Genomic DNA, 27,925 nt, shown 5'->3' with positions numbered 1-27,925 from the left:
TATGGCTTTATCGCTGTCAAAAAGCCTTTGAGATCACTGGACAGTATCCAATGAGCCTAACCGCGCACGACTACACTGGAAAAGGACAGCCCGTGGTTTTCGGTGTCTGTTTTAGTACGAACGTATGGGATCCGTTATGATTTTGTTTAATTACAGAATAAGCAGTATTAATATATTTTATCTTTCTCTGATTCTGTATAATGATTTATAGCGCTCCATCATGTTGTTAATATGCCTGCGGTTGACTTCAAGTTCTATAGCGTTTGTTTTTTTTTTATTATTCCGCTCTCGATCCTTCTTCAGTAACAGGTTCAACTTTCTTGCTTCCGTTTTTTTTGACTAGAATTTTTTTAACCTCTTTTGATATCCTGTTGTTTTTTTTTTCTAGCGTGCGTACCATTTGCTTGTGTTCTTTCTTTTGCATATTATCTAGACTCAACTAAGGTAGCGTTTTGCCAATAGATGATACAATACATTTGCATGTTTCTCCGTTTTTTTGCATACGTTTATAAAGTGTGGATAATTTACATAATGCGCAGAATAATGACACTTGCTAGAAGTGCTACTGGGCTGTATTTTTTTACATGTTTTTTTAATGGTAGTGTGAAGCAATCGCGCAGTTCTGTTTGGTTTAAATTTTAGAGTAAAAGAACAATAATCTTGTCGTTTGTGTTTTATACGATAGCGAAACGAAGCACCAAAACGTATAAAGAAAGATGATTGGTGATTGATGAATCTTCAACTTGTTTTTTTTTGTTGTTGTTGCTTTCTCTAGATTAATATTGTGCTATTGATTGGCCGGAGCGGCCAAATCTTTAATTTTTTTTGTTCGAAACAGCTTATTCACTTTCGAAAAAGCTGATAATGCTGAAAGCTCTTTAATTTGCTTGCTACTATGCATGATAATGAACAATGATATACATAAAACTAAATCACATATTTCACACGCAGACAAACGAATAAAAACGAATGATATTACTTCAACAAAGTCTTTTTTCGTCGTTTTAATTTTTTTTGCAACTTAAACCTATTTTTGATTTACAATGATATCACGTGTTGCGGGGATATGAAACAAGATGGATCAACTGAAACAACCCATCGATTAAAGAGACAAAAAAATCTAAACTGAGGCTCGCTATACAGTGCAAAACTAAACAGTTGCGAAAAAACAAAAACCACAGTCGCTGTTCTATTGCACTTTCCCCTTCGCACACCTCACGGATGTTCTGCTCGGTCCAGATGGACTGACTGACCTTGGAGAAAGGGTAAATGAAGGCCTATTTAACTCACCGACAGGGCACAGATATCGAGCAAAATGTTGCTTTCTACACTAAGTTGGATATCGCAGTTTCCTTTTTTTTGCAATGAAATCCTTTTCCACCTAACGATTATTTATTTCTCCGTTGCCGGAACTAGCCTCTTCCTCTATTAACATCCAATGAGACTCAACTCTACACAAAAAACACGGCTCAAAATCTGCTTTGTTTGTTCTCTGTACCGAGCTAGCTTAGTCATAGTCACATACCTACAAGCATTTAGAGATCATTTAGTACTAGAGTCCATTGTGGGAATTATTACAAATGCTATTGCTCGAAATTACGTTTTCGTTTACGGTGTTGAAGCGCAGTGTGACGCGAAAATGTGACGCCGGACGTCGGATGGACCAGGCAGCACATCTCTCAGGCGGCGACGATTGCAAAACCTTGGAGCTACTCTACTTGTGGCAACGCGCCTCTCGTGAAGCGTATCCAAGTAGGCTTTTTTCGTGATGTTCGAGCGGTACGCGAATGTGCAATTTTTTTTTCGATTCGATTCGCGCTAACAATGACTACGCAGCGGGGCGTAGCCATCAAAGCATGCTTTGATACATATGTCAGGAGGTGCGACGATGTGCACCAGAGGTACAATCCAACATCACATTTTCGCTTCGGGAATGCCGCTATTTTATTTAAACCAAAAACAAAAACAGGCAACATTTGCCGATCCGATTAATCAATCATATCTCTAGTCAAAATGTGGAATGAATTTAGCCCAATACTTTTTTTTTGTTTTGTTTGGAGTAGAGTCTTTTTCTTCGTCTATTCTACACAACCATCGTCAGTATCTGAAACTCTACTGCCAACACTATCTTATTTACTATACTACACACATCGTGTTTTGCTCTATTCGATGCTCAACAGTTTTTAGCTCAGCCCAAACGGGCGGCTCTAGCACACTTTCTCTCTTTCTAAATAGTTTCCATTTGGTTTTGATATTTTATTGCCTATAACACACTGAGAAAATTTGAAGAATATTTACTGATTTTTTTTGTTTTTTGTTGTTGTTGCTTTATTCTCTCGATCTTTCGGATGATTCCAAAGGGGAAAAAATGGACGTGCTTGTTTTTTTTATGCTGTTACGTAAATTTTTCATTTTTCGTAGGCTGCTGCTTATCATATGGTTGCTTGTTTTGTCTCACTCGAATCTCTACTAGATGATCACCATTCCTTTTGTCAGGAGTAATAAAAAAACAACACCTCGAAAACTTGAGAACATTGACTACCGAAAAATGGAGGGGACAACGAATTTACAGTTCCTACCAACTAATGATATTTTCCGTGTAACGCACTAGGTTAGACGTGTTTAAACACTAATTTTGCTCGCGTACAAAACAATAATTTTGGTGTCGAGAACAACTGGAGGGAAACAGTGAACTTCCGTCTTTATTTATTTTTTTTTTGCTTAGCCTTGATAGTGCGTGTGGACGCAACGTACTACAGTTTTGGGGGCTGTGGGCGGGTGGCATACAATCTCCGACATTCCGATGAGCTTACCTATAATTTCTTGGTTTTTTTAAACTTTTAACTAGCTTTTATTACTCTAGGATTTGGATTCTTATCGGCGTAGCGTAGCGCCTACTGTCACACTACAGCTTCCGGTTTCACATCATCTGAGGGGCTCTTCTATTTGGACTACTGTTTAGCCAAGTTATCCTAGATGTACAGAAGATAAAGATTGAAAATTGTTGGTAGCAAAGGATTAGAATAAAAGTCTCCTATAACATACTTGTTTTGTTTTTTTTTTTAAATATGAGTGTATAAATATAAATACGCATAATGCTTATCTCAACTGTCTTTAGCTTTCGTTTTCTTAACTTCTGCCTTTCCGTCTAGTTTTGGCTACAAATGTTGTTGGTTGCTTGATTCTCCTAGCAGTTATATACGTTTAATAAATTTCCCCGTTGAAAATCCTTGACTGTGGTATTCCATGTATACAGTAGATGTTGGTAGTTATTATATTCAAGAGTTTTGTATTTTGTTCACATTGTTTTTTTTTCTGGACAGAACTGGTTGATTTGTTTAATTTTATTTTTCATTTGCATTTTAACATTTGCTGTCGCGACTGTCTATCTAGAATGCACTTGCAAACGCTTGCTCGATTGTTGTTGTTTCCACTACAATATTTGCTTTGCGTTGAGAAATAAAGCCAGTGTTTTTTTTTCTTTTTCAATAACTTTTGACACACAGTAAAAAAGGTATAAGTAATACAAATTATCTGATACATAATTATTATCGTTTCCATTGCTCAGAAATAGGGTAGGTAAGATAACTTACCGCGTTGAGTGTGTTTCGTTTTCCCATTCCTATGTAAGTTAGTTAGTTATCACTTTGTAAACATAATCACAACATAAAACAAGGTACTGTCGAGAATGATGGATCGAATCTCCTCCGTGGTTTGACCGTGTCAAATCACTTGCTGCGCCCGAACGCTGCTACCGAGGCTGACTTTGGAACGAACCGTTTTCTTTGAGCAGGTCTCGCCACAGCAGCAGCCGAACAGGAACCACTGGACGTCATTGCCGTGCTGAGACCCCGGTTAAATCCGTATCATTTGCGTGGCCCATTCTGACTGATCGGCTTTGCTGTCTTTTGGCCGGCTAGTTCCGCTGTGGATTGAAGGGAGATTTTAATTATCTGGAGATTAATATTTGAATATCAAAAAATATTGCAATATATGTATAACAGAACCTAATGAGGAGAATGTCTATTGAATTTAACATTCGGAAGACTTTTTACTCTTAACTAATCCTCGATTAACGTAATATTTTGACTAAAAAAATCAGTTCTATCTCTAGATTTGTATGATGAAGTAAAATAGTTGTGCAGTCACAGTAAAGGTCTTTTCTTGCTGCATTATCTTGGAATTAGGTTTTTTACCGTCACTTCTAACCTCAATCGGATGAACACATTTTGACAGTTCAGCGGTACTATTTGTAAACAGACTTTTTTTATGTTTGTCTATTGACAAACAGATGAGATCGTTTACGATCCGTATCGCCTAAATAGAGTTGCAAAACATTTGTTAACTATTCGATACGGTCCGTTTCAGATTTATTTAAAAAAAAAGTGGCTAGTTGTGAAGTGTTAAGATGATTGTTTGAGATGTGTTCCTCGATTTTTTTAAGGTTGTTTGTAAACAGTACCGCTGAACTGTCAAAGATGAATGCTTGTTCATTTGTGACGTCACGATAAAAAATCTAATATCTCACTTAATTTGTTGAACACACTTTTCGTCAACTGAGGCTTTCCGAGTCATGGGGAAGGTTACCAGATATACGGATATTCAGTATTCTACTGATTTTCAAGTACATAGGAAAATATTTTGAATTTCAAACGGATTTGGTAAAAAATACTGATTTTATATAGAAATCTGTATGAAAATTGAATTATCAGTATTCCGAGAGAGCATATCTGTATTCCTGTATCGAGTCCAAAAATCGGTTTAAATACCGATAAATCGGTATAGTTGGCAGCGCTGCATGGAGAAACAAATAATTTTCACTGTGCATGCCCACTCACTAAAAACTTTTCATTACATGTTTAATAACGACAGTCACGTACCCAGAGGGGGGCCCGAATCATAAACATATAATTATTTAGAATGTCTCAGACATGTGTTACAGAAATTACAAGACAGTAAACGTAATGTAATGTAATACAATATCAGTTCCAGTGGAAAAGTTTAAAGTGTATGTTAAAAACAGCAGTAAAAAGCACACCGAGAATTAGGTACATAAGCAATCTTCAGTAACATTATTTTTTAATTTTTGGGCCCCTCCCGCAATGAAATCCTGGGTACGGGCCTGAATAACGATGCTTTTGGGAACGGGTATAGCGTGATGCCTTTCACGAAGCCTACCTGATTTCGGTTCACCACGCACATAGGGTCAGAAGGTTTTTCTAGCCCGAAGAGGTGAATGACTTTAAGGTTAAACCCTCTATAATCGAAACAAAAAAAAACATGACAAAAGGGAAGGAATGTTTGTCAGATACTCGAAGTTTCTAGAGAGCGCGAGTACCACTGCATCTCCACGAGTATTACAGCATAGCATATGTATTAGTAGGGATGGAAGAAGATCTTGGATATGTCTTGATAAATAAAACGAACTTCTAGAACTCGTAAATCTACAGACAGCCGGCTGTCAGGAGATCTGGCACATCATTCATTTGTTAAATTTTTCACTTTTGCCTTTACGATGACTAAGTTCAAGAGATTCATAATATATCGATCGAATGAATTATTATAGAACAAAAAATGAACGAGATGAAAAATTATTTTGAAACCTGCTCTCAAACCAATATATTCAAGTAAGTTCATCAGGGAAGCTGGTTGCCGCCAAAAATCATTGGTTTTTCTCGTAGTAGTTTGTAGTGTGACGTGTAATCCAACTAAAGATCTACTGTTGGTTATCAAGGAAGATGATTAATCATATCAAATATTTACCTTTTATTCATTCAACATATCACAAAAGTACTGAGGGAAATTTATTTACTTTATTAATAGTAATTTTAATGTATTTTCGCATGAGATGATTTTTATCAATCAAGTTGTAGTCCTAAAGATTAGAAATAATATTAAAAAATAAAACGATCTTAGTCCGATAGAAAGTCAAAAGTCAAAGTCAAAGTCTTGGCATTACATCACTTTTGTGGAATTTGGCCTTTCTGTTTCAACAGACTTCGCAGTCGATTCTTAGCGTACAGAATCATTGCATGGCTAGTACTATGAATCATACTGACACTAAGAATCCTTCCAGGGGGCTCGAACAGACGACAACTGGCTTGTAAGACCAGCGTCCTATGCTGGTTCGATAGAACAATTCTTAAGTACTAAAAAAAATATAAGAAAGAGTTAAAAAAATTAAGAAAAAATATTTTTTAATACCTATGTTGAACGAAGCGATAGTTTAGTAAAAAAAAACAATAAAAGATAAAACACCAAATAACTCCGGTAATCGAAATTGTGAATCTCGTGCAATTGTGACAATACGAAGTACGAAGCTGCGTTAAATTTTTTCACCTATTTCTTTAAATCTCAAGTTCATTCAAGCGAAATCCCTTTTTAATAATTGAAATATGAATGTCATTTATTTCAGTTACAAACCAGAGAATCCATATCCTGCTCAAACTAACTAATTCGTTCTCCCTTTTCACATTGGCACCACCAGTGAAAGAATCACTGGTTGGTCACCTGTTGGTCATAAAAACACTAAGCCGGGTTCCAAAACAGCCTGTTAAGGAAGAAAAAGTGTGGGCTCGATTGGTGTCAGCCGGTGGATGGGTATTTGCAATAAGATATGAACTTATGGAAAACGATAGCATTGCTGACGTATCGCTACTTGAAAAAAAACAAGGGACACGGACAAAATGAGTTCATCATCTTTGCGCAAGTTGAAATTATTAACTGTTGAACTTTCTGAACGTACCAATGCCGCTTTTACGTATTAAAGGGCCTGGGGGCAAGATTTTTTGGTCCTGTCCGGGCCCCCTAAGGTCGTGCCAGTGCCCCCACTGCCCCTATGTGAAAGCGGCCCTGGAACGCATCTAAAGTTTGCAGTACATGTAAAATTCTTCATTCTTCTTATTCAATACACTCATGCGACTTACTTGCCATCAGTTGTTCTCTTCTCTCTTGTAGATTCTATATATTGAACATATAATGCACACTGAAAACTGTGTAAGACTTTTCTACGAACAATGAGGAAAATTACACAAAAATTTAATTCATAATTCATCATTAAAATTGATGATACTTTATTTTTCGACCGGGATGTTTTCTCCTGCATGTATTAGGTACTTCAATGAGTGCAATGAAGATAGGACAGAGGCAACTCTTTATGACGATTTTGCGACATCCTGCTTTGAATTTCCTTGCGATCTGGATTTTACTTTTATTCATTAGTAACAATTAATTTGGTTGCATTCATCAATTCCGACAACTTTGCAAGCGAGTAGTATGGATTTTCGCGATACACAAGCAAAATTTTGACGGGTCATTACTCTTGCTAAAATGCCATTTCTACAATCAATCAAAAATATCAAAATCAAACAGTAGCCTTGATGCATTGCGAAGTCGAATGTATTGGGGCATAGCGTATTAAACAAATTTGTGCTCTAATTTCACTAAAGTCAGCCTGCAATTGAGCTGCTGAAGTTTGAATGCAATACGAGACGCCGGAGGTTTACACATTCTACGTATCTCGTCCAAAGACAGGCTAAAGATGGTGATTTGCAGGAATACTGCCCTCATTTGGAATTTCCTCCGATGGACTTTATTTTGATATTTTAAATTAGACTAAGGTAATCAATCCCAATCTTTATGCTGTCCTATGAAATAGTGTTGGTTATAAAACTGAGAAATCGCCTCATTGAGTCTCAAAGTCTACTGTCTTCTTCCAAGCATCATTGCAGTATTCTGATCAGAGTGTATTGAATATTATTCGTGTGACTTGCATGAATGCGATTACGGTACTTCAAAACATCGAATATAAAACTGTACCACATTGACGCAACTACGTATCCGGGTTTTTGGTTCTCCATAGATGGTTCAAACTATGTATGGAGATCTTAAAATGAAGGATCATATTGTATCGTTTCTCGCACAATGACGCAAATCCACATATGACACAATTCATAAGAACGTAATCCGTGGAACGACTAAATTTTACAACAATGATATAAACATACATTAAACATACCCCACTTTTCAAACAAACGTGTAAATTTACATGTTTTATCACTTAAATATATGTCAAAATGCATCAAATATAATTTAGAATTACTGTAAAATTGAGTCATTTTTGACGCTCATATATGTCGGTATAGCCACGGCAAGATATGAATATCCAAATAACAAGGGGAACGTGCCACTTGAGCCAATTAATTTTGATTCTTGATTTGGAAAACATGATGGAATTGGTGAAAATTTGTTACACAATTAGATTTCAGCCATTTAGAATACAGAACTCTTAAATTCTTAGAGAGCTAACCTGCGAACCACTTAAAGAGCATTCAGTGGCGTATCTAGAGGGGGCGAAGGGGGCGCTCGTCCCGGGAGCAACGTTTCTAGGGGGGCGGCAAACCAATCCTTGGGACCTTTTTTTTTGCTCGTCCAAATCATCTCTCCGGAGGTAGACATCAGTTTGTTTTTGCTCACTAAACCAAACGATGGGGACAGCAATTCTTATTTTGACGCCCGCATATTCCCTCGATACGCCACTGAGAGCATTTACCAATTGAATTTTCTAAAATTAAAAAAAATTGTGATTGAAAGGCTTATTGAGAAGGCTTCCCTTTCCGAAAAAAAATGCTCTGTGAGAGGGATTCCCGAAATTCCAAATTTATTAAAATGTGCTCAGCTGCAAATGGACCTTCTGTGGATTTTTATGCGCCGTTCGAGAGGCAATATTTTTTTCTGATTTTTCGCATTCGAGGTGCTAAGCGACCTCGATCATCAAGCGCAGGAAATTTTGATAAAGGGTCACATTTTATGTTTCATTTTCAGAACGCCCGCACAATTTTTGACGCAACGAAGCTGAAATAGAAATGATTGCGCTACTTGCAAAAGTGTGCATGATTTATTAAAAAACATTTTTTTTTCCTTTTATACCAAAATAACGATGAACCACAAAACATTTTTTTTCATAAATCATGCAAAGTTGTTGTAAACAGGACTGACACGATGGCCTGCTGGCGAGACAGGAGGTTGGTGCAGGCCTAACAAACCGCCCGCAAACCAACAATTACAAACGATCAAGATAGAGGAGACGCATGATTGATACAGCAAAAGACACCTCAGGACTATAGCTGCTAGGTAAGGTAAGTAACCGTACATCGACATTTTGTCAGTCTGTTTTTCAGCGAGTACTGATAAAAGTTGAAGCGATAAACTATTCAAAATACAACTAAAGAATTAACCATCATCATAACCCGAATTGATTATTTATGAGTAGCCGAATCAACTAACTAACGGCAATTACCTTTCATTTTCTCTGCTTTTTTCAACTCGCGTATCGCCCGGCCCCGCTTGTCAAGAATCAGTTTATCCACCCGGACGAAGATTCCGTGCTTTGGTTTACAGCTGAAATATTGTATTCCCTGCACCGTGCCATCGTTCTTGCCAGTGGGAGTGTCCAGCTCCACTCCGATCCAGGTTCCACCCTGTGAGAAATAAAACAAATTATGTCCAGTATTACACTTCTGAGAAGGGGAGGATCATATCTTACCTGAAAATGTGTTCCCCCGATGAAAGCAATCACACCACATGTATTGTATGGTCGAATTTGCACTGACTCGCCAACAACAACCCAATCGGGAATGTTTTCATGTTTGTTTGACGTGGAAAAACTATTCTCCATAACTGCAAAGAAAATAATTGGCGCGATTAGGTCAACATTTTCATCAGAAAAAAAATCTCAACATACTATCCGAATCCTGAAGCATCGTTGAAGCATTGTTTTCTTCATCCACTGCATCGTCTTGATTAACATCATCTACTGCACTAACCATCTGATCCGATGGTCCTACGTCCTGATCACCGAACTCCCGCTGGCGTTCATCGTCCATCTTGTTATCCAGACCTTCATCTTCTTCATCGATCATGGCCGTACTGTGGGAGAGGATGGCAGGTTCGCTTGCTCGCTTCTGATTGTTATTGAACATCAGCTCCTCGTGATCCAACAAGCCTCGATTGCCATTCATCTCATCGAAGCTTTCCATATCCTTCAGGAAGGGATTCACCCGTTTCGGGAACTCGGTACTGATTCCGCTGGTGTTGAAACTTTCCATCGGTGTGTAATATTCGGACGATTTGACAGCATTGTGCTCATGACGCATGTTGGACGGTGACATGGTTTCTGCATGGATCGAGAATGGAATTAGTACTTAGAACGAATGGTATTAGCATTTTTTTCTCACCAGGAGTCTCTCCGACGCTCAGCGAACGGATGGAATATGTGTCGTCATTGGTAAGATTGCTACAGGACACCGCTTGGGAACCGTAACCACTGGAAGTAGACGAGCTCATGCTCGGTGTTCCGGCGGCAGCACTGTGACCTTTTCCGATACCACCACCACTGCCCGAGGACACCGGTTTTCCCGTTTTGGCCATCGGTACACTGTATTTAACACCGAGATCCGCCGGCGGGCGCTTGTCGATGTCCATGAAAGAACCCACCGTGTGGGAGGACTTCAGTTTGGGCAGAGTAGTGTTTTTGGATGGTTCGTAGAACTCGTCATCGGAATACTCCGGCTCACTGAACCGGTCCTCGCCTTCCTCTTCGTAACAGATTTGTCTGATCAGTGGTTCCTCGTGCAGTGTGGTCATTCTTGGGGCCAGTTTGCTAGCCGCTGGCGATGCTGTTTAGGGGTGAAGAATGAAAAACGCTACACTACGCTGTGGGCTACGATTTGACATAAGAACGAAACTACTAACTAAACATGGCATCAATCTAGGAACCGAGGACAAAAAAGATGAAACACAGTGTTGCTACGTACGCTTGGTTGGCTGTAATCGCAGGGAGTTCAAATTTATGTTAAGATTTAGGAATGTGGGACGAGCTGCATTCCATGAAAGTGTGAGTGGTTTTGGAAGAGAGAGAGAGAGAGAAAAAAGAAAGAATACAAGACAATGGACGTAATTAGTCACAAGGGTTCATGTTTCTTTGTTTTATCCGTTATGATCTTCCTGACTCGTGATGGATTGACAGGTGTTGTTTATGAGTGCACGAGTATTACGTATCAGACAAAGTAGACGAGGTACTCTCATTTCATTTCACTGACTGACTGTGACTGTTGCGGGAGGACACATTTGACTTTTTTTTTTGTTGTGGTTAGGACTGGTAGTTGTTTTCGAAAGCATCTAGACACAGAGACACAGCTACCTTTTGTAGAAAAAAAAACATTCCCAGGGATGGAAAAATACTCACTTAAACCATAGGATGCACTGGTTGAGTCCTCGCTGCTATTCTGACTCTTCTGTTTTTGTCGAGTCGTTGTGGTTTCTTTGCTGGTTTGAACTGAAAACAAAAAACGATCAGTAATTTGACAAGGAATCAGGCGATTCCATCACTATAAAGGTGCAGTGGAAACGCACGGTCCTTCACTTACCACCACTCAGTCCGACTTTCAAATCAGCATATGATTCCGACCGACCGATTCCCAGCAAAGATTCCAGTGAAGCATCGAAGAATCTCATCTGAAAATGTACGATTAGCGGAAAAGCGTTTCGGTGATTAGATTTGCGTTACTCGCATGATGCCAACAGATTAAATGTATCAATGAACGAACTTATCGAACAAATGTTTTTTTTTTTCATTTCCTAAAGCTAAGCAACGAATCGACAAATGTATACACAATATTCGGGTCTGTTCCGCAGATAATGAGAAGACAAAAACAGGGAAAGAAAAAGAAAACAGAAACGAACAAGAGTCGCAGAACACGAGTCCAGTTTGAAGAAGGATCGTAAAACCTACAAATTAACGCAAGAGAAACACAAGTTGAAGTACAGAATCGAAGTAAGAGGAACAACAATACATCAGTGAATGTTAAAGCAACATCTACTATACTTACTGTCATCGAGGTGGTGAGGCCACTGTGCTCCCGGGTATCTTTTACGACCTATTTGGTTTTCGTGATTGAACGTGATTGGTTTGATAGTATCGACAGGGTGGTTTTGAATTGTTGTTTGTTTTGTTTTTTTTTATTATTTGGTTTTTGGCAATGGTTTTTAGCAGCGTGCAGATAATTCATAAATAGAAAGATAAATGTCCAAAGAGTTAAAGCATATGCACAAAACAATCGAGAAAGAGGGCGGCATCGATTGGGCTGTTGACAGATAGGTTGGTTGGGTGGGTTGGGTCGAAAACCGGAAATTTTTGGTGAATGGGAAAAGTTTCATTTATTATCGAGAAAGAAAAAACACAGCGGTGCTGTTGTTCGGAAAAAAAAAACTAACTGTTGATATTGCAGAAAATCAGAATGTGCCGAAGGCAGAAACGGAAAAATTCAGTGTTTAAAGCATGATAAAAAAAGTACAGTCAGAAGTAATACATAATAGAAGGTGTATATAAAAATGGAAAGAACAAAACAAGTTGGTGATAACACAAAAAAAAACTTTGACAATTCGAAGCACATTTTGTTTCTGTCGACGATGACGACGACGACGACGACGATGACGGCGAGGATGAGAACGCTGACGGCGATTTAAGCGAACAGAAGACAGTAACGGGATGCGATGTGGGTGTGGGCTCGGGTTCATTATACTGTACCTGGGAGAAGTTCGGCACACTGGCTGTTTTCCGCATCGATAGCGTTGGACCTCGCACCTGTTCCAGCTCCTTTATAGCTACGCTTTGCCGCAAACGGTCCAGTGTCAAAATGCTTTCCACGGCTGAAACACCTTTGGTATATTTTTCTAGAAAAAAAATGAGACTTGTTAGAATAATCGGATGTAAGGAAGAGCCCAAGGGCCATTACTCGAAACAAAGCAGTACTGAGTGAGCATTAATAATTTGAATGCATCTCGACAAAACCATTCTTAATTGCGTCACGACTAAATTTGCAATAGGAAATTTTTGAAGCACCTTTGGTGGCTAAGAGTACATACGTGTCAGTTCATAATAATTGATTTTATTCACAATAGAATTAAAGTGTTTGATTTCCCTTTATTACTTCTGGATGGAATAGTACAACTATTCGAGAGCTCTATCACCTCAAATTCAACGAGTAACACTGAAGAATTCACACGTCTAGTATACAAAACGGAAGGAAATCAAATAAATACAAAACGCATATGATTGTATGGTTAAATAAAATTGTCAAGTGGGTAATGTCAGAGACTTAAATACGAATACGAATAAAACTGATTAAGTACGGCTTATGCACGTCAAACATATTTTAACAGACAAATAAGACTTGATCACGACAAAATCTGGACATCCCTAATTACGTATATTTCTGGAAATACTTCATCAACGCTTGAAATATTTCGTAAACTGATGAAAGTATGTCTGTTCATTGTGTAAAATCAATTTTAGATTTCTAGATCGACGGTGGCGTCGAAAGAAGCGCAAGTGCGAAAAGCAATGAAAATTTGTATCTGTTGGTCAGAAATCTTGTGAAAAAGCTTCAAACACTGTAGCGTTCTTAAATCTTTCGGTACACGTTTGACAACGGCCAGGAAGGCTGGGAGCAGAACAAAAACGAATCTCTGGAACCACCAGAACGACGCGAAGGTGTAGTAAATATTGCAAAGATTTTGCGGTACGTACTAGAAAAATAAAAATGTCTACAACTTTCGCATACTTCCAAGTACCGGCAAAACTGTATCGAACCGTAAGAAGAAACAGAATGTGATGGCTGAAACACGGGCTCGCAAGTTGTATCGCGTATATTTGACGAAGTTTTCCTGCTTGATAATGAACGATGAAACTTATGTGCTGGAAGATTTCAGGACGAAGAAAAAGGCCAAGTTTTCCGAAAAATATTTTGTTTGGCAGGCAATATGCAGCTGTGGTCAGCAAGCCTAGATTATAAAAATTACCGGAACGGTAAACAAGGAAATATATGCCTAAAAAGCGATTTTTACCATTCATACGCTCACTATTTGGGCCTGATTTGCACTTCCACTTTCACTTCACTCACATATCACTTCACTTGATTTTACCTGTTACCAGTATCACGCATAGTGAAGTGATCACTGTAGTGGAGAAACTATTTTTTTCAACAAAATATTGGTGGCGTTCATAATGACATCAAGTTCATCCAAGTAATTTCTTTTTTCATTGAAGCGACTACCGTAATAAGAACCTACATTCGCTTCACTCGATTTTCACCGTGAATTGATTTCGATAATAAGGATCACAATCACATCACTTGGTTTTCACCGTGTAGTGATACTAGTAATAAGGGCCACCTTGTCACTACTACAAAGATATTTTGGAATGGTGTAAAGTGAATGGAGTACATGTTGTGACCTATCGAGCGGTATTGAGCTCTCGTAAAGTTAGAACTCTCTCAAAATTATCAACAAGCCAGAATTTGTCGCGAACGATCCTAAAATAAGACGGGGAAAAACGATGTCGTGAATACGAAAACAACTGACATGTTCCTTAACACTTCCGAATATCAATTAGTTGATCAACTGTATGAATTATGCAAGCATTCCCCTTTTTCACATTTTTCGCAAAAACAAAGAAGGCTTCACTTGATCTCGATTACTGTGAATTTCACACAGCGAAAAGTGCACAAATCTAACCAAACTGTTCTAGAGTAACTGAGGATATTTCCCTTCGATTTGCGAACAAGTTCTTTAGAAAACTTTTAGAGCCATTAGAACGGCTGATTTTGTGTAATGCTCTCCACCGTTGCTTTTTCACCAATTGAAATGACTGACAGCTGTGACGTAATCGCTCTTGTCGGAAGCGAAACTAGCTTTGCAAACGACACAAAATACATCTGCTCGCAGTGGCGATAGAATCCAAACTGATCCAATTTTTGTTCATAGGTTTGTTTTTACCGGATTCCGTTTGAAGCTTTTTCACTAATGGGCGGTCCTAACGCCTATAAAAATAGCAGCATATAAAATTTTAACTTCGATTATTTCATTTCGGATTTGCATTTCATTGAAAGAAACTATCCGGATGCTGTACGGGATTCATTCCTACCTTTCAGAAGGACCAAATTGTGGAACTCACTACGATATTGAACACTGTTCGGAAAATTTTCACGAACGATTTGTTGTACAGCAGCAGATATTTTGTTCTCTTCCTCAGAACGCGTTCTGATTGGCTGGTGTTGACATGGGCCAAATGAGACAGGTTTTTCAATAGTGTACTATTGAAATACTTCAATGCTTTTTCTATACACGTTTAAGTTGAAAAATTTCGATTCGATTGGTAGTTAGATTATATGAATCCTTTCACAGATCACTGAGCTATGAGCTTTCAAAATACGAGAAAGGTAAACGCGCCTTATGAATTATCCTCTTTGATACTCGTTTATACCAAACATTTCAGAAAAGTTTAATTTGAACTTATCACTCTCTCAGAGGGTAAATTTTGAAAAGGCACCCCATAGTAAAGTAAGTCGTATTCACGACAAAATTCACGGACGCAGAACTGCATACGGTGCGAATTAAAAAAATACTGACAAATTTTAATGGACATAATATAAAACATTTTTTTTAATCAATTTTTACTTCCTCAAAAAAAAAATCAAAATAAAAGCTTCTAAATATTGCTAAAAATAGCTTGCACTTTTTTACGAACTGGTATCTGGTCTAAGTAGTAATCAGTAACTTGTTCTAATACGACTAACTCCAAACTTTGTTGCAACAATAGTGCGAACATGTTTTGTATGTTTACACTGATAAAAATCTGCACGATCGATTCATGTGTAAATATCAATTCAATTTAATATGCTTTTTCATTTCAATCCAAAACCAAAGCGATTTGTTTTAAGATTTCATTTGCAAATTTACTAAGATGCAAGATTAGTTTCTTTTTCACTTAGCTTTGATCAGTTTTTCCTTTGAATGTTATATGTTTTGCTATTGAATCGAACTACATGTGTTAAACACTTCATTTTCTAGTGGAAATAAGTACAGCACAAAAGTATGTGCAAAACACTTGATTCGGTCAACCGTGTTTCAATTGAAATTTCTATGGAAAACAATGTGACATTCATATGAAATTCATATAGAATCTAAAGGTAACGATATATCTTATTATTTTCATGTGCATTTCAGATAAACGTAACATAATTTCCACTGAATATAAACAGATTTTACACTCATTTTATGAGTTAAGTGTATGTTTTTATGAATTTCATGTGTTCTATAAGTAGTGATAGTTGAAATGCTTTGCGCATGATGCATGAAAATTATGTTCAGTGTAGTTACCGTACATAGTTATTATGATAGGGTCACCATTTAGCTCGCAGGGTCGTCGAGAGAAAATTCGGGCCCGGGGGAATGCAATGTTATGAGAGGTTTCCTAAAATGTTATGGGCATGGGAATATTTTCGAATAAAGAAAACAAAATTTAAATCTTCAATTTCTTTTCCCTCTGTAAAAATACGGGCCCGGAGAAATTTCGCCTTTCCCCCTCTCTATCGGCGGCCCTAATTCCTCGCTCGGCAGCAATTTTACACACTGAGGTATTTTATTACGCGGTTTTTTTAAGGGAATTTCCGAAGTTACGCGCTTTATTTAACGCAGATTTCCGAAATTACGCGGTACGTATCCCCCCGTGAAAAGAGACCTCAGTGTATAAGGAAAAAGATCCGGCATTTATAGCGAGTTGTTCGATTAAAGATATAACACAAAAAGGAGAAAATCTGAAATTTGGTAAAGATCAAACCGAAATGACATTGATTACTTTCAAGCTATACGTACGTCAATCGAGAATAATCAACTCTTTTGTAGATGTAGAACCAAAAATAACTTTTGTGTAAGGAATATTGAAGCCACCTTCTCCTAGGTGAAAACCTTCAGTTTCTGTGGCATTTTAAGGCACTGTGCATTAACGGGCACTCGAAACCAGGGTTGACAATATGCATCCCGAATCGAATTTCTCGAAACGATCATTCTTGAAGTCTATTCAACTAAACAGTGACATTACGTATCGTTTTTGACCACGTGATTGAGATACCAACAATGAAGTACTAGATTTCGATTTGCGCGGTTCGTAATGTCAAATAAAAATAACATGATCACGTTTCTGTTATGCAAATCAACTAAGGGTGTTCGCAACGCTGATATCTAGTTCTATTTTTATTTTTCATTTGAAACAGATTCATAACTAACGAATTTGTTCCAAATTAGTGAAAATTTGAAACACGAATAGAACACTGTTTTTAAATTTCTCGCGTGAGTGTGTGTCACGAGATATGACAGACGAAATGTCAAAGTGTCGAATGACATATGAGAAATTGTCAATATAAGCAGGGAATGTTTTGCACTAAATAATACAGTATCATTTAAAAGCGAATAGCCTGAGAAGCAGATCCATTTCCACAACACGTGCCAACAAACCAATCAAATCATGATTCATCAATCTCTAAATCAATCCTCAAAAACTAAGCATTTTACAGACTTGTAAACTTTATCCAATTTCACTCTTTCGAATTTGATATTTCATTTCACGATTTCTCCATTATTATAAGTTAAATTAAAGTTATACAGCGAAAAATCACTAATATATTAATGATTGAGTTTTTATCCAATTTTTATATGTGTTGGTATTTGGTGTTTGATTCATGAAAAACTAGCAATGAGAAAAAATATGAAATAATTCTAAGCTTGGCGCTTTGGCTGCGCAGAAATCACAGAAGAGATGACTGGATTTGTCAATTGCTTGATAAAGATTATCAAACACTTCAGTGCCACAATACTTAAGCACAAGTAAGTAGTTGAAAGGTAGTAGTGAAAACCGATGTCAAATAAACGAATAATAATAATTCGTTTGTTTAATCTTTTACATTATCCACAGTGTTCTTCTAAATTTGAATTTAATTAAATTAAGTCTAAATTAAATAAATGCACTAACATTGAACCAATAAACTTTTTTTACAATCTTCAACTCTCCGGATAAGTGAATCGTTTTTGATATCTCATACGTTACGTCGCATATTCTCACGAGTCGTTCGAGTAACGATTTTTGTGTGTTGGTTTTAAAAATTTACTACGACCTACAGTTACTGGATATTTATTTCCTTATTTAGTTTCGGCCCACCATTGTTATATTACAATAATACCATACTGGTTTCAACAAATATGATTTTACACACCCCGACTCTAACATAATATGCCAAACGCATGAAATATACAGTGATATATAAAATAATGCATTAAAATAAATATACTAAATATATGTTAACCATAATCAGTGATTCTATTCATAACGACCATTAAATAAAGGGTGATTTTTTTGCTGGTATCTTTTTGGCAACATTGGTTTTGACAGATCACACGTAAATTGTGTCTTGTGTCATTGTCAAACTTGTTCAGATTGGTCTATAATTGAATCACGAAACGACTTACGAATGAATAACGCTTGCAAATTATTGAATTTTACTATCAAAATTCATGCGCGATTAAGAGAGCGTTTATCGAGAAATTATGTTCAGCGACCAATCTCATTTCTGTTTGAGTGGATACGTCAACCAGCAAAATTGCCGCATCTGAAGTGAAGACCAGCCAAAAGCATAGCAATAGCTAGCAAAGCATCCCAAAAAAAGTCACTGCTTGGTGTGGATTATAGGCCGCTGGCATCATCGGGCCGTAGCAGAACGTTACTGTGAATGGCGAGCGCTACCGTGTGATGATTCACGATTTTTCTATTGCCCAAAATGATAAACTGAACATACCATGTACCAGTGTGGTTTCAACAAGACGGTGCCACATCCCACACGGCACGCGAAACAATGATCAAATTGAGAGCCGACTTCGGTGAACAGTTTATTTCACGTTCTGGGCCCGTAAACTGGCCGATTTAACTCCTTTAGACTATTGCTTGTGGAGCCTTGTTAATAGCTCATGTCTTCAAGGATAAACCAGCAACGATTGACGCACTGGAAGCTAATATTGAAGCATTTATTCGTGAAATACCGGCCGATATGTTGATGAGAGTGTGCCAAAATTGGACCTTTTATTTGAAAATCAAATCCTTTACCTCTTAGAAAATCAGAAAATCTTGAAATAAAAACGCTTTCGAAAATTTAAAATCGATAGCTACGTAGCATCGGACCATTTCTAATCGAGATTAGCCGTTTACGAGCACGATTGTTTTGGTTTCATAATGTCACAACTTCTCGATAATCTAACAATCTCTTTCGAGTGAAGTTCGACTTCAAGCTCGATGATAGAGTTCGAATCAAGATTCATAATACGAAACACGGTCGTATCGATAAGATTTTAGTCGAACCGAGATACATAATGTCACCACAGAGGCTTCCGTTCGACACCCTCACCTTTCTCCAGAAAGGAGATGATAAACCTGTCGGAATGACTCTATTGGACAGACTCAAAGTGGCTCACTATGTTCAACCTGGTTATAATAATTTCTTATTTTACAAATGATTTGCAGCTGCGGATAAGAATCGTTTTTTTTTTGTAACGAACGAGTCAGTGAATTCGAAGCTAGCTCAGTAAGGTCGAGTTCCATAAAAAAGCGTTTTACCGTTTATCAAGGCACACAAAAGCTCTGTAAATTTTCTGGTGAGATTTGGCTAGCTTCCACTATAGTCAAGAAATATTTTAGTCTACAGAAATAATTAGTGCCCGGGTCAAGGAATGATTCATTGGGTCAATAAGTTCAATATTAATGATAACCCAACTATGATTTGATTGATCGGGTTTTATAAAAGTCCTTTTGGGAAGTGAATCGTAACTCAATATTATGTTAATTTCATCGAGTAATGATTTTCAAAAAAGCTGTGTGGAGTATCAGACGAATTGAAAATAACAAAATTGAAACATTAACTCCCGAAAACTTACCGATATAGGTCTCGCCATCGCTCGCCGAGACATCCTCGCCGGTGGCAGCGATCTGAGCCAGTGATTCGCGATCCTCCAGTTCCTCCGAAGCTTTAGGAATGTTTGACACGACTTCATACGTGACACCGGATTGCAGCGAGCCGGCTTCCATCCGACCGAGCCGCAGTTTCTTCAACCGATCGGTGAAACTCTGCCGTTTGTAAATGTTCAGTGCTAACCGTTTCCGCAGCACCAGATCCATCGGAGCCGGATGCGATAGCCGTACGGTTGTCTTCAGAATCAGGTATACTCTTTCGTTGGCCTCCGTCATACGGTTCAGTGACGGACTGTCGTGGATTGACGAGTCCCAGCTGCAAATGGCGCATATGTCCTTATCCAGATGTTGAATCATTTGGAGATTGTAGAACTTATTTCCGTGTTCCTTTGGCAAAATAGAATTGAGACCGGCAATCGGAACTTCGTCGTTCACACTTTGCGTTGTCAGATCGTCGGCATTCAAATCCAGAAAGAGTACAGGTACATGCGGTTCCATTCCGAGAGGAGGTTCCCAGGACGCCGGAGCACCAGGTATGCCAGAACCAGGAGCAGGCACGAGCACAGCGTTCCGTTCCTCGGTCAGCGAAACCCACTGGTTGACGAGACTTTGTTCTCGTTCTTTCTCCTGTTCGGTTTTGTCATCTTTGTTGATTAGTTTTTGAATTTGCTGATCCAGGTACTGACGACGACGACCAAGTGCTTCACTCCACTTATCTCGCAGCACGGTAAGATCTTCTTCCTGGTAGGAATCCATTTGTTTTTGCAACTTTGAGCGAACAGTGACGCAACCCACTGAGACATTGATGATCGATTGACAGATGATGGGCAGAGTTCCGGAGTTCTGGACTGGTTTAACACGAACCATTATACGACGTTGGAAACCCTGTCGTAGCTGATACAATCCACCGGTCAGCATGTCCTTCGAACACTGAACATCAACCGGGGCCCAGTCACCATTATCGTTCAGCTCGTGAATTTCAACCCACAGTTCAATTTTACGGGACAACTCAGCCCATCGATCGGCTAACGAGCGTGCCTTTGCTTGCTGTTGTTCCACTTCCCAATCTTTGGCTCGAGAAAAACCAACCGAACGGTGACCCCAAACCTCTATCGAAAGAGCTCCGTCGGTACAGTGTTCCAGAAATTCTTCATTCACAGTCACCACATAATCGGCCTCATGATCAAATTTGAACGTGCTGTTCTGATTGTGCGCTGCTACCTCCTGATTGGTTGCCGGGACCACCGACACGTCATGGTTCCAGAATGAATATTGACAAAACACAAAGTTAGACAAGTACAGTGGCAATCCGGAAGCTTGCTTGATGCTGATGCGGCAGGTGACTTGATTGCTGGATGAGTCACACAAATCTTCATCTTCGTGACTGTCGTGCGAGCTCTCCGAGGCCGATTCGTTGATGCGATCCTGTGGAAATTGACCAGCAACACGGCTAATTTCCAGTTGCAGTCGGCCGGCAACCTCTCCCTGTTGACTAATGATCGGAGTGTGGTAGTCGAGCTTTACATCGTGCAGCAGCACCTCCAGAAAGATGTTGGCCACACCGATCAGATTGTGATTCTCTTGCGACTCGTAGAACGGATCCGATTTGTTCTTGTTTTCATCCATGACAGTGAAATTGTTATCCTTGTATTCCTGGTACATATCGCGCATATCGATCAGTTTGTTTTCCAACTTTTCCATGCTCCAAATTTGGCTGCCGGAGTTCATTCGACGTACCAGAATAGCTGGCTCACTGACGAATGCCCCACGTTTTCTGTTGGGACTCAGGTTGGCCGGAGGAATTTGCAAAGTGACACTGAATTTGGTTTGTTTGTTCATTTCCTCGGCGAGCACATTCGCCTCCTGTACCAGAGCGTTAGCTCGGACAATATCAGTTTTCAACTGACCCAATGACCGTTTAAACATTTCATCCCGTTCCTGTGCCCACTTTTCAACACGAAGCTGAGCATTTGGCGTATTTGGAGGAAGTTTTCCAAGACGGAAGGGATCATACGGAGCGTAGGGGGCGTACGGGGTCGTCGGTGACAGTATATTCCGCAGCTGCTGGAACTGTTTTTCGTACTCCATGCGTTGCTTTTCCAGTGCAACCTGTTTGTCTTCTTCGTGTTGTTTTTCTAACCGGGAAATAGCTGCCTGAATGGGATTATTGCTGAATTCATTCTGCATCAGTTCCTCTTGAGCGTAGTAGTAGTCCATATGTTGAGCAGGAGTTTGAGGTTCTGAGGGCATATTGTTGTTGCTATTGCTGGACTTTGGACAGTTCACTCGAAAGAAGTGATGATTTCCCCACAGGATGCGATCGCCGTGGTTCAGCGAGGTCTTCTCGGTTACCACCGAACCGTTCACGCAGCAACGAGCATTCTCGATCGGTTCCATAAACAACTCACCGTCTTCAATTGTGATCGAACAGTGTTCCGGTTGAATGCCCAAGCCGAGCAGTTGGATATCCGGTTGCTTGTTACTATCATTGCTTCGACCACCGATCAAGGTAAGATCCTTCAAATAATACACCAGAAGCTCATTCAATGATGGATCAGCGTTCAAATTAACAAGATAGTACTTGTTCTTCTCCACCTTGATACCACTGTCCTGTACGCTGATGCCCATTTTTTCCAGTGCCTGCTGCCGTTCACTTTGAATCTGTTCCGTCTTCTCCAATTTCTCCTCCCATGTTTGCGAAATCTGCTTCATTAGGTTCTCACTTTCTGCCAACTTATCGTGAATATCGACTCTTTTCATGTCCCCAATACTGGCACCGGTAGCATGCTTCAACATTTCCCTCAACGTCTCCACTTCCTTTCTCAGCTCACGAATTATCCTGGCATTCGGATCCTCATTGACAACTGCATGATTAACGATTCGCTTGGCACGATCGGCGTACCTCAGCGTGGACAGTGTCTCCTCGTAGTTATCAGCCGCCGGCGAAAGCGTCGCCAACATCACCGTCTTTGAGTTACCACCCAGGTTATCCTTCAACAGCCACGTCAGCACCGAATCTCGATACGGAACGAACTTGTCTTTGTTCTTACTGCCGCTGGTTTGGTCGGCTAGTTTCGATATTACCAAACCGAGCGTCGTCAAGCTCTTGTTGATGTTCGAACCTTCCTTGAGACGTTCCCCGACGGCACCGGTTTTCACGGCACGCTCACTACCGGCCAAATCTACCAGCGAAACGCGGGACACCTTTTCGCCGGTCACCCCGGACAGCGTGTCGATGAGGGTCTGCGTGAGCACCACAGTGAAGACCGCATGCGAACGGGATGATTCCGAGTTCATGTTGGTGGCGGCCACCGTTCGGGATTTGTTTCCTTCCGCCATCAGGTTGTCGATGTCCTGTGAGAAAGAGAGGGAACATAAATAAACAGATGTGAGTAGTGGTGAAACTTATTGGTACTGTTGGCTGAAAAAATAGGGTGACATACGTCCCCCTTAAAAAAATTTTGAGACATTTCAAAATGTATTAATATTTTTTTTTCGAGAATCACGTTGTTCTCGATAAAATCTGGACACCCCTAAATTACGTAAACTGATGAAGGTATGTCTGTTCATTGTGTAAAATCAATATTTAGTGATACTACAAGCTTCTAGATCGAAGATGGCGTCGGAAAAAGAGCAAGTGCGAACAGCAATTGTGTGCGGTTAACAATGAAAATCCGGATGTGTCAATAATCAAACTTGCAAAAAAAATTAGTTAGATTTTATTTCGATACACGCTTGACAACAGCATGGATGGCTGGGAGTGGAGCAAAAATGGAGCCACCAGAAGTACGTATAGTATGGTATAAGTGTCGTAACCGACACAACGCACTTTATTTCTTACCACTGAATTTTCTCGGCGAAGGCTGAACCGATTTCAACAAACTTTGGCTTTTGGAAGCTACTTTTGGGGAATTCGTGAAATTGAAAAATTAAATCACTGTCACTTCTGGCTACGGAGATATAATGGTATAAGTGACGTAACCGACAAAACGTGTTGTTTTTGAACTGCTAAATTTTCTCGGGTGTGGCTGAACCGATTTTAATAAATTTAAGCTTTCTTGAAAATTACGACCACTTTTGATTCCCGGGATAATAATGATATAGTGGTATAAGTGACGTAAACGACAAAACGCTTGTTTTCGACCTTTGTTTCTCCGCTCATTTTTTTTGTAGATGCCTGAACCGATTCAATTAGTTAACTTAAGGAAACTTTTGTTGGTTCATTAAACTTAAATTTGAAGTTCAGATGACTGTCACTGGCAGTACCGGTGATATAATGCTAGAAGTGACGTAAACGACCAATCGAAATTCATATGGTTGACAGTTCAAATTTCGTATATATAATTGTACAGGTGACGTTATCGACAAATCAATTTCGTATTCCCATGATTATTGTTTACTTTTTGAGTTGTTGTTTTATATCAAAATTTTCAGTTTTTTGACCATATTAACAATTGACCTTGAGAATAAAATATGTGTTTAGACTTAGATTCCGCACGGTAATAGTTATCCAACAAGCTTTAGATTCATTTTTAACAGAGATAAGGGTAGATGGGGTAAAACGCACCCCCTAAGGAAATGTAGGTATATCTTAACTATAGAGAATAACACGGAAGAGTTTTACTAGTCTATGTCTCTTTCATTCTCTACCGTAACATAACCATGAACCCCAATGGAAGACCGCTCCAATCGATGACCAGCATGCGGGCCACCCGCCGGGTCTTCGTAGCCTGGGGGTGTTTCTTGCGGACCCATACGGACCAAAGGATGCGGCCAGCATAAATATTTACCAACGTCATCTGGAAGACTCACTCTATATTCAGTTCATCGACCGCTGCGGATTGTGTAGGCTGAATTCTCGAGAATCGACAATTTTAACACCAATACAATATTACAGTTTTATGTTAGTCGTTAACTAAAATTAGAAAAAGCCAGCATCTTAGAGCTTAAGCAGTGTGCCTGAACAATTATATTATATTATTGAATAAAAAAAACACGGAAGAGTTTCATGCATGACTATCTTCTGTAATCATTATTTCTCAAATTTACGTACAAATACTCGCTGGATGCATTGAAAAATACATGAAATATCTTATTTTCCGAAACCCATTAGATATTGTCTATTGAAATATATGCGGGGTATGACGCCCGATCGTAGAAAACATGAAAAATATACAATTTAAATTACGCGAAGTGCGATTATCTGAACATAGAGGCAGGATGATCTTAAACAACGGGTAAACATCCATCAAAACAACGGATTAAAGCCACAACCACGGGGCAACATGCACCCTCATAAAGCATCTTCTTCTTATTTAAAGAAAGCTTTAGATTTCTCGTTGACGAAATATTTGCCAGGTGGAAGATTGTTCACTATTATTCATTAAATTGATAACTTATGGATAATTTTGGTAAGCGAATTCTTGAGCATTTTGCCTCACACAATTCGGGTCGTTTTGCCCCCAAAAATATGAGACGATATATTTGACGATTTTTCTATAAAATTGCAAATACATCTTCTGTATTAGAAATAATTTTAAAAACCCGAATGATTGGCAAAGAAGTTCACTGGTTACATTATTAAAATCGTCTTCCTCACCCTAGAAAATTACTATGGAACGAACATAAAAACTTACCTATAACAGAGACATAATTGGTTTTTTGAAATTTTTCCAGATATGATTGAACCATCGCTACCAAAAATTTATAGTAAACTGTTGTTGTGGCGGACTTTCAGTTTCTTTAAAATTTCAGTGAAAAAAATTGGTAACTTGTGAGAAAAGCAAAAGGTGCATTATGCTTTGGGGGTCCCCTATTTCAGTGTATAGTGGTCCCAATTAGTCCAAAATGCGTTTTCTGTTCGCGCTTTTGAAGTTGAGTTTGGAGCGCAAAATGCTTTCAAATATTGACATTTTGTGGAAACCCGCAAAACGAAACACGATTTTTCATACGCACTTGAAGAACTGTGTACAGTACTTAAAGACTATATACAGCATTCTTTTTCATGGCATTTTGTGCAGTGAGATCGAACCTGTTGCCTTCTAATATAAAAAAAATTATGCAATCACTGAGAAAATTAACTTTCGAATCGATCGTCATATACCATTCGAAACAGTTCTTCAAGATTACCATATGTCAGTTTGTAGGTGTGTGTGTATGTGTGCATGCAACATGAAGTCACTTTTCTCGTAGTTGGCTGGACGAGTTTTCACAAACTTAGATTTAAGTGAAAGATCTCTTTGTCCTACGATTTCTTAAAGATGGCTAGACTGATTTTCAAAAATTTCGAAACAAAAGAGAGCACTGACGAGCCGAAGGCGAAACGCGAAGAAATGGAAACAAAATATGCGCTTTTTGCACAAACCAACAAAACCCCTAAATGTTCACAAAAGAGATGGTTTACAATCCCTTAGGTGAATTAAACTGTCTTCGGCTAATGGCGGAAATAGAGGAGCTCAATCGTTTTCTCGAAGGCCAAAACCTAATTTCATAAACAAAAATTCAAATTAAAAGACTCGTGGTCCCATACAAAATTGGTGGATTTTATCCGCTTCCAACTTCCAATTCTGGAGTTTTTGAAATTCAAACCATCGTTGAAGATGACAATATCAAATAAAAAGTTGGGCTCAAAACTATTCCAATTTATTCGTCTTACTATTTCTTGGACAAACGAATCATTTTGGGTAATGCTGGTTCCCGAATATCGGTTTTAATCGATTGTCGTTTCATACAATTTCTTTTTTCAATCCAACTTGCTGTTTCGAAATTACAGTGCAATGAGTGATCGAAATTTCAAACTGGCGATTTAAATTACGGTCAGCAAAATAATTTCATAAAAATTAAAAACATGCGGACTGATAAAAAAGGTATCATTTCACTGCTAGGTAGATTAAGCACGTTTTTCAACTTACTATTTACTCATACATTTTTTACCTATTCTTTTTTACATATTATTACCGGCGAAACGACAAAAACAAATCAGAGAAGAGTTAGATAAATATCGCAAGCAATGCTGGCAATCATCATTTTTGTACTTCATCATCACTGATTTCAGTTCACCTGCTGTTCGTTTTCAGTGGCATCCATCACTGAGCGAGTTGAGATAGAGAGCGTCAAGCAATCAGCAGATGAGCGCTGAGCGCACGTCAAATATTAGAACCCACTGAGAGACGATTTGTGAGTTGTGATTTGATGTGTTCGTACATCAACACATTGCATCAGATTCGTATGACACTGCTCGTATTCCCATCCACAATACATGCCATGGGCGGCCAATGTTCGAATAGATGTCATTTCAATCCAACTCTCAGCACATGTACTCGTATGCTGCATACCGTGTTCGGTTCAGTAGCCAGTTGTGTCTAGCTCGAGACATGATATTCAATCGTGTACCGTATACATTTCGCTACGGTTCAGATTTTATTTTTGTACATCAAAGTTCGTGCTCGTTCCGAGCAGCAGCAAAGAAAACCGAAAATATTCGTTGTGTTGGCACCTCTGTAGTGTAAACATACATTCACCAGAGTAGCTCAGTACGGTGAATGGTAGCAATCGCTTCTTTAGACGTTCTTCACGGTATATTTCCTTGTGTACCGTCTCCGGTAGTGTTGCAGCTTTGGCTTGCTCGACCACAGCTGCATATTGCCTGCCAAACCAAATATTTTTTTCTGAAAATTTCTCAGAGATGGCTGAACCGATTTTAACAAACTTAGGCTCGTTTGAAAGCTACTGTTGGGCCATTGATTAAGTTCGAAGATCAAATGGCTGTGACATTTAGTTCCGGAGATATGATGGTATAAATGACGTAACCGACAAAACGTGTTGTTTTTTTACCGCGCAAATTTCTCGGAGATTTTCTAACGTCCCAAGAAAATTGACGAAAAATAGGATTAATTTCTCGGAGATGGCTGAACCGATTTCAACAAGCCTAGGCCCGTTTGAAAGCTATTGTTAGGCCATAGATCAAATTCGAAGATCAAATGGCTGTGACTTTTGGTTTCGGAGATATGATGGTATATGTGACGTAACCGATAAAACGCACTGTTTTTTTTTTTTAATTTCTTGGAGATGGCTGAA

At 38.9% G+C, this 27,925-nt stretch overlaps 1 protein-coding gene across 4 annotated transcripts in view; it reads right to left on the bottom strand.

The window, feature by feature from the left end:
- Positions 1-140: 140 nt before the first annotated feature.
- Positions 141-27,925, bottom strand: part of LOC131439024 (kinesin-like protein KIF13B) — an 85,828-nt gene continuing 58,043 nt past the window's right edge. For 2 of the 4 annotated variants that reach the window (XM_058609505.1, XM_058609504.1), the window contains exons 5-15: positions 19,816-23,203; positions 12,587-12,732; positions 11,889-11,936; positions 11,427-11,514; positions 11,246-11,335; positions 10,815-10,877; positions 10,236-10,676; positions 9,743-10,174; positions 9,545-9,678; positions 9,299-9,479; positions 141-3,925 (exon numbers count right to left, since the gene is read on the bottom strand). In XM_058609505.1, the coding sequence (XP_058465488.1) occupies positions 3,867-3,925; positions 9,299-9,479; positions 9,545-9,678; positions 9,743-10,174; positions 10,236-10,676; positions 10,815-10,877; positions 11,246-11,335; positions 11,427-11,514; positions 11,889-11,936; positions 12,587-12,732; positions 19,816-23,203 (5,070 nt within the window). In that variant the 3' untranslated portion in view covers positions 141-3,866. The remainder of the gene's footprint in view (positions 3,926-9,298; positions 9,480-9,544; positions 9,679-9,742; positions 10,175-10,235; positions 10,677-10,814; positions 10,878-11,245; positions 11,336-11,426; positions 11,515-11,888; positions 11,937-12,586; positions 12,733-19,815; positions 23,204-27,925) is intronic. The other 2 variants (XM_058609508.1, XM_058609506.1) reach the window with 2 other exon arrangements.

This window comes from Malaya genurostris, chromosome 3 (assembly GCF_030247185.1).
Source record: "Malaya genurostris strain Urasoe2022 chromosome 3, Malgen_1.1, whole genome shotgun sequence".
NCBI classification, from domain to species: domain Eukaryota; kingdom Metazoa; phylum Arthropoda; class Insecta; order Diptera; family Culicidae; genus Malaya; species Malaya genurostris.
Note: the sequence above shows the minus strand (reverse complement) of the source record. Positions and strands in the feature narration are given on the sequence as shown.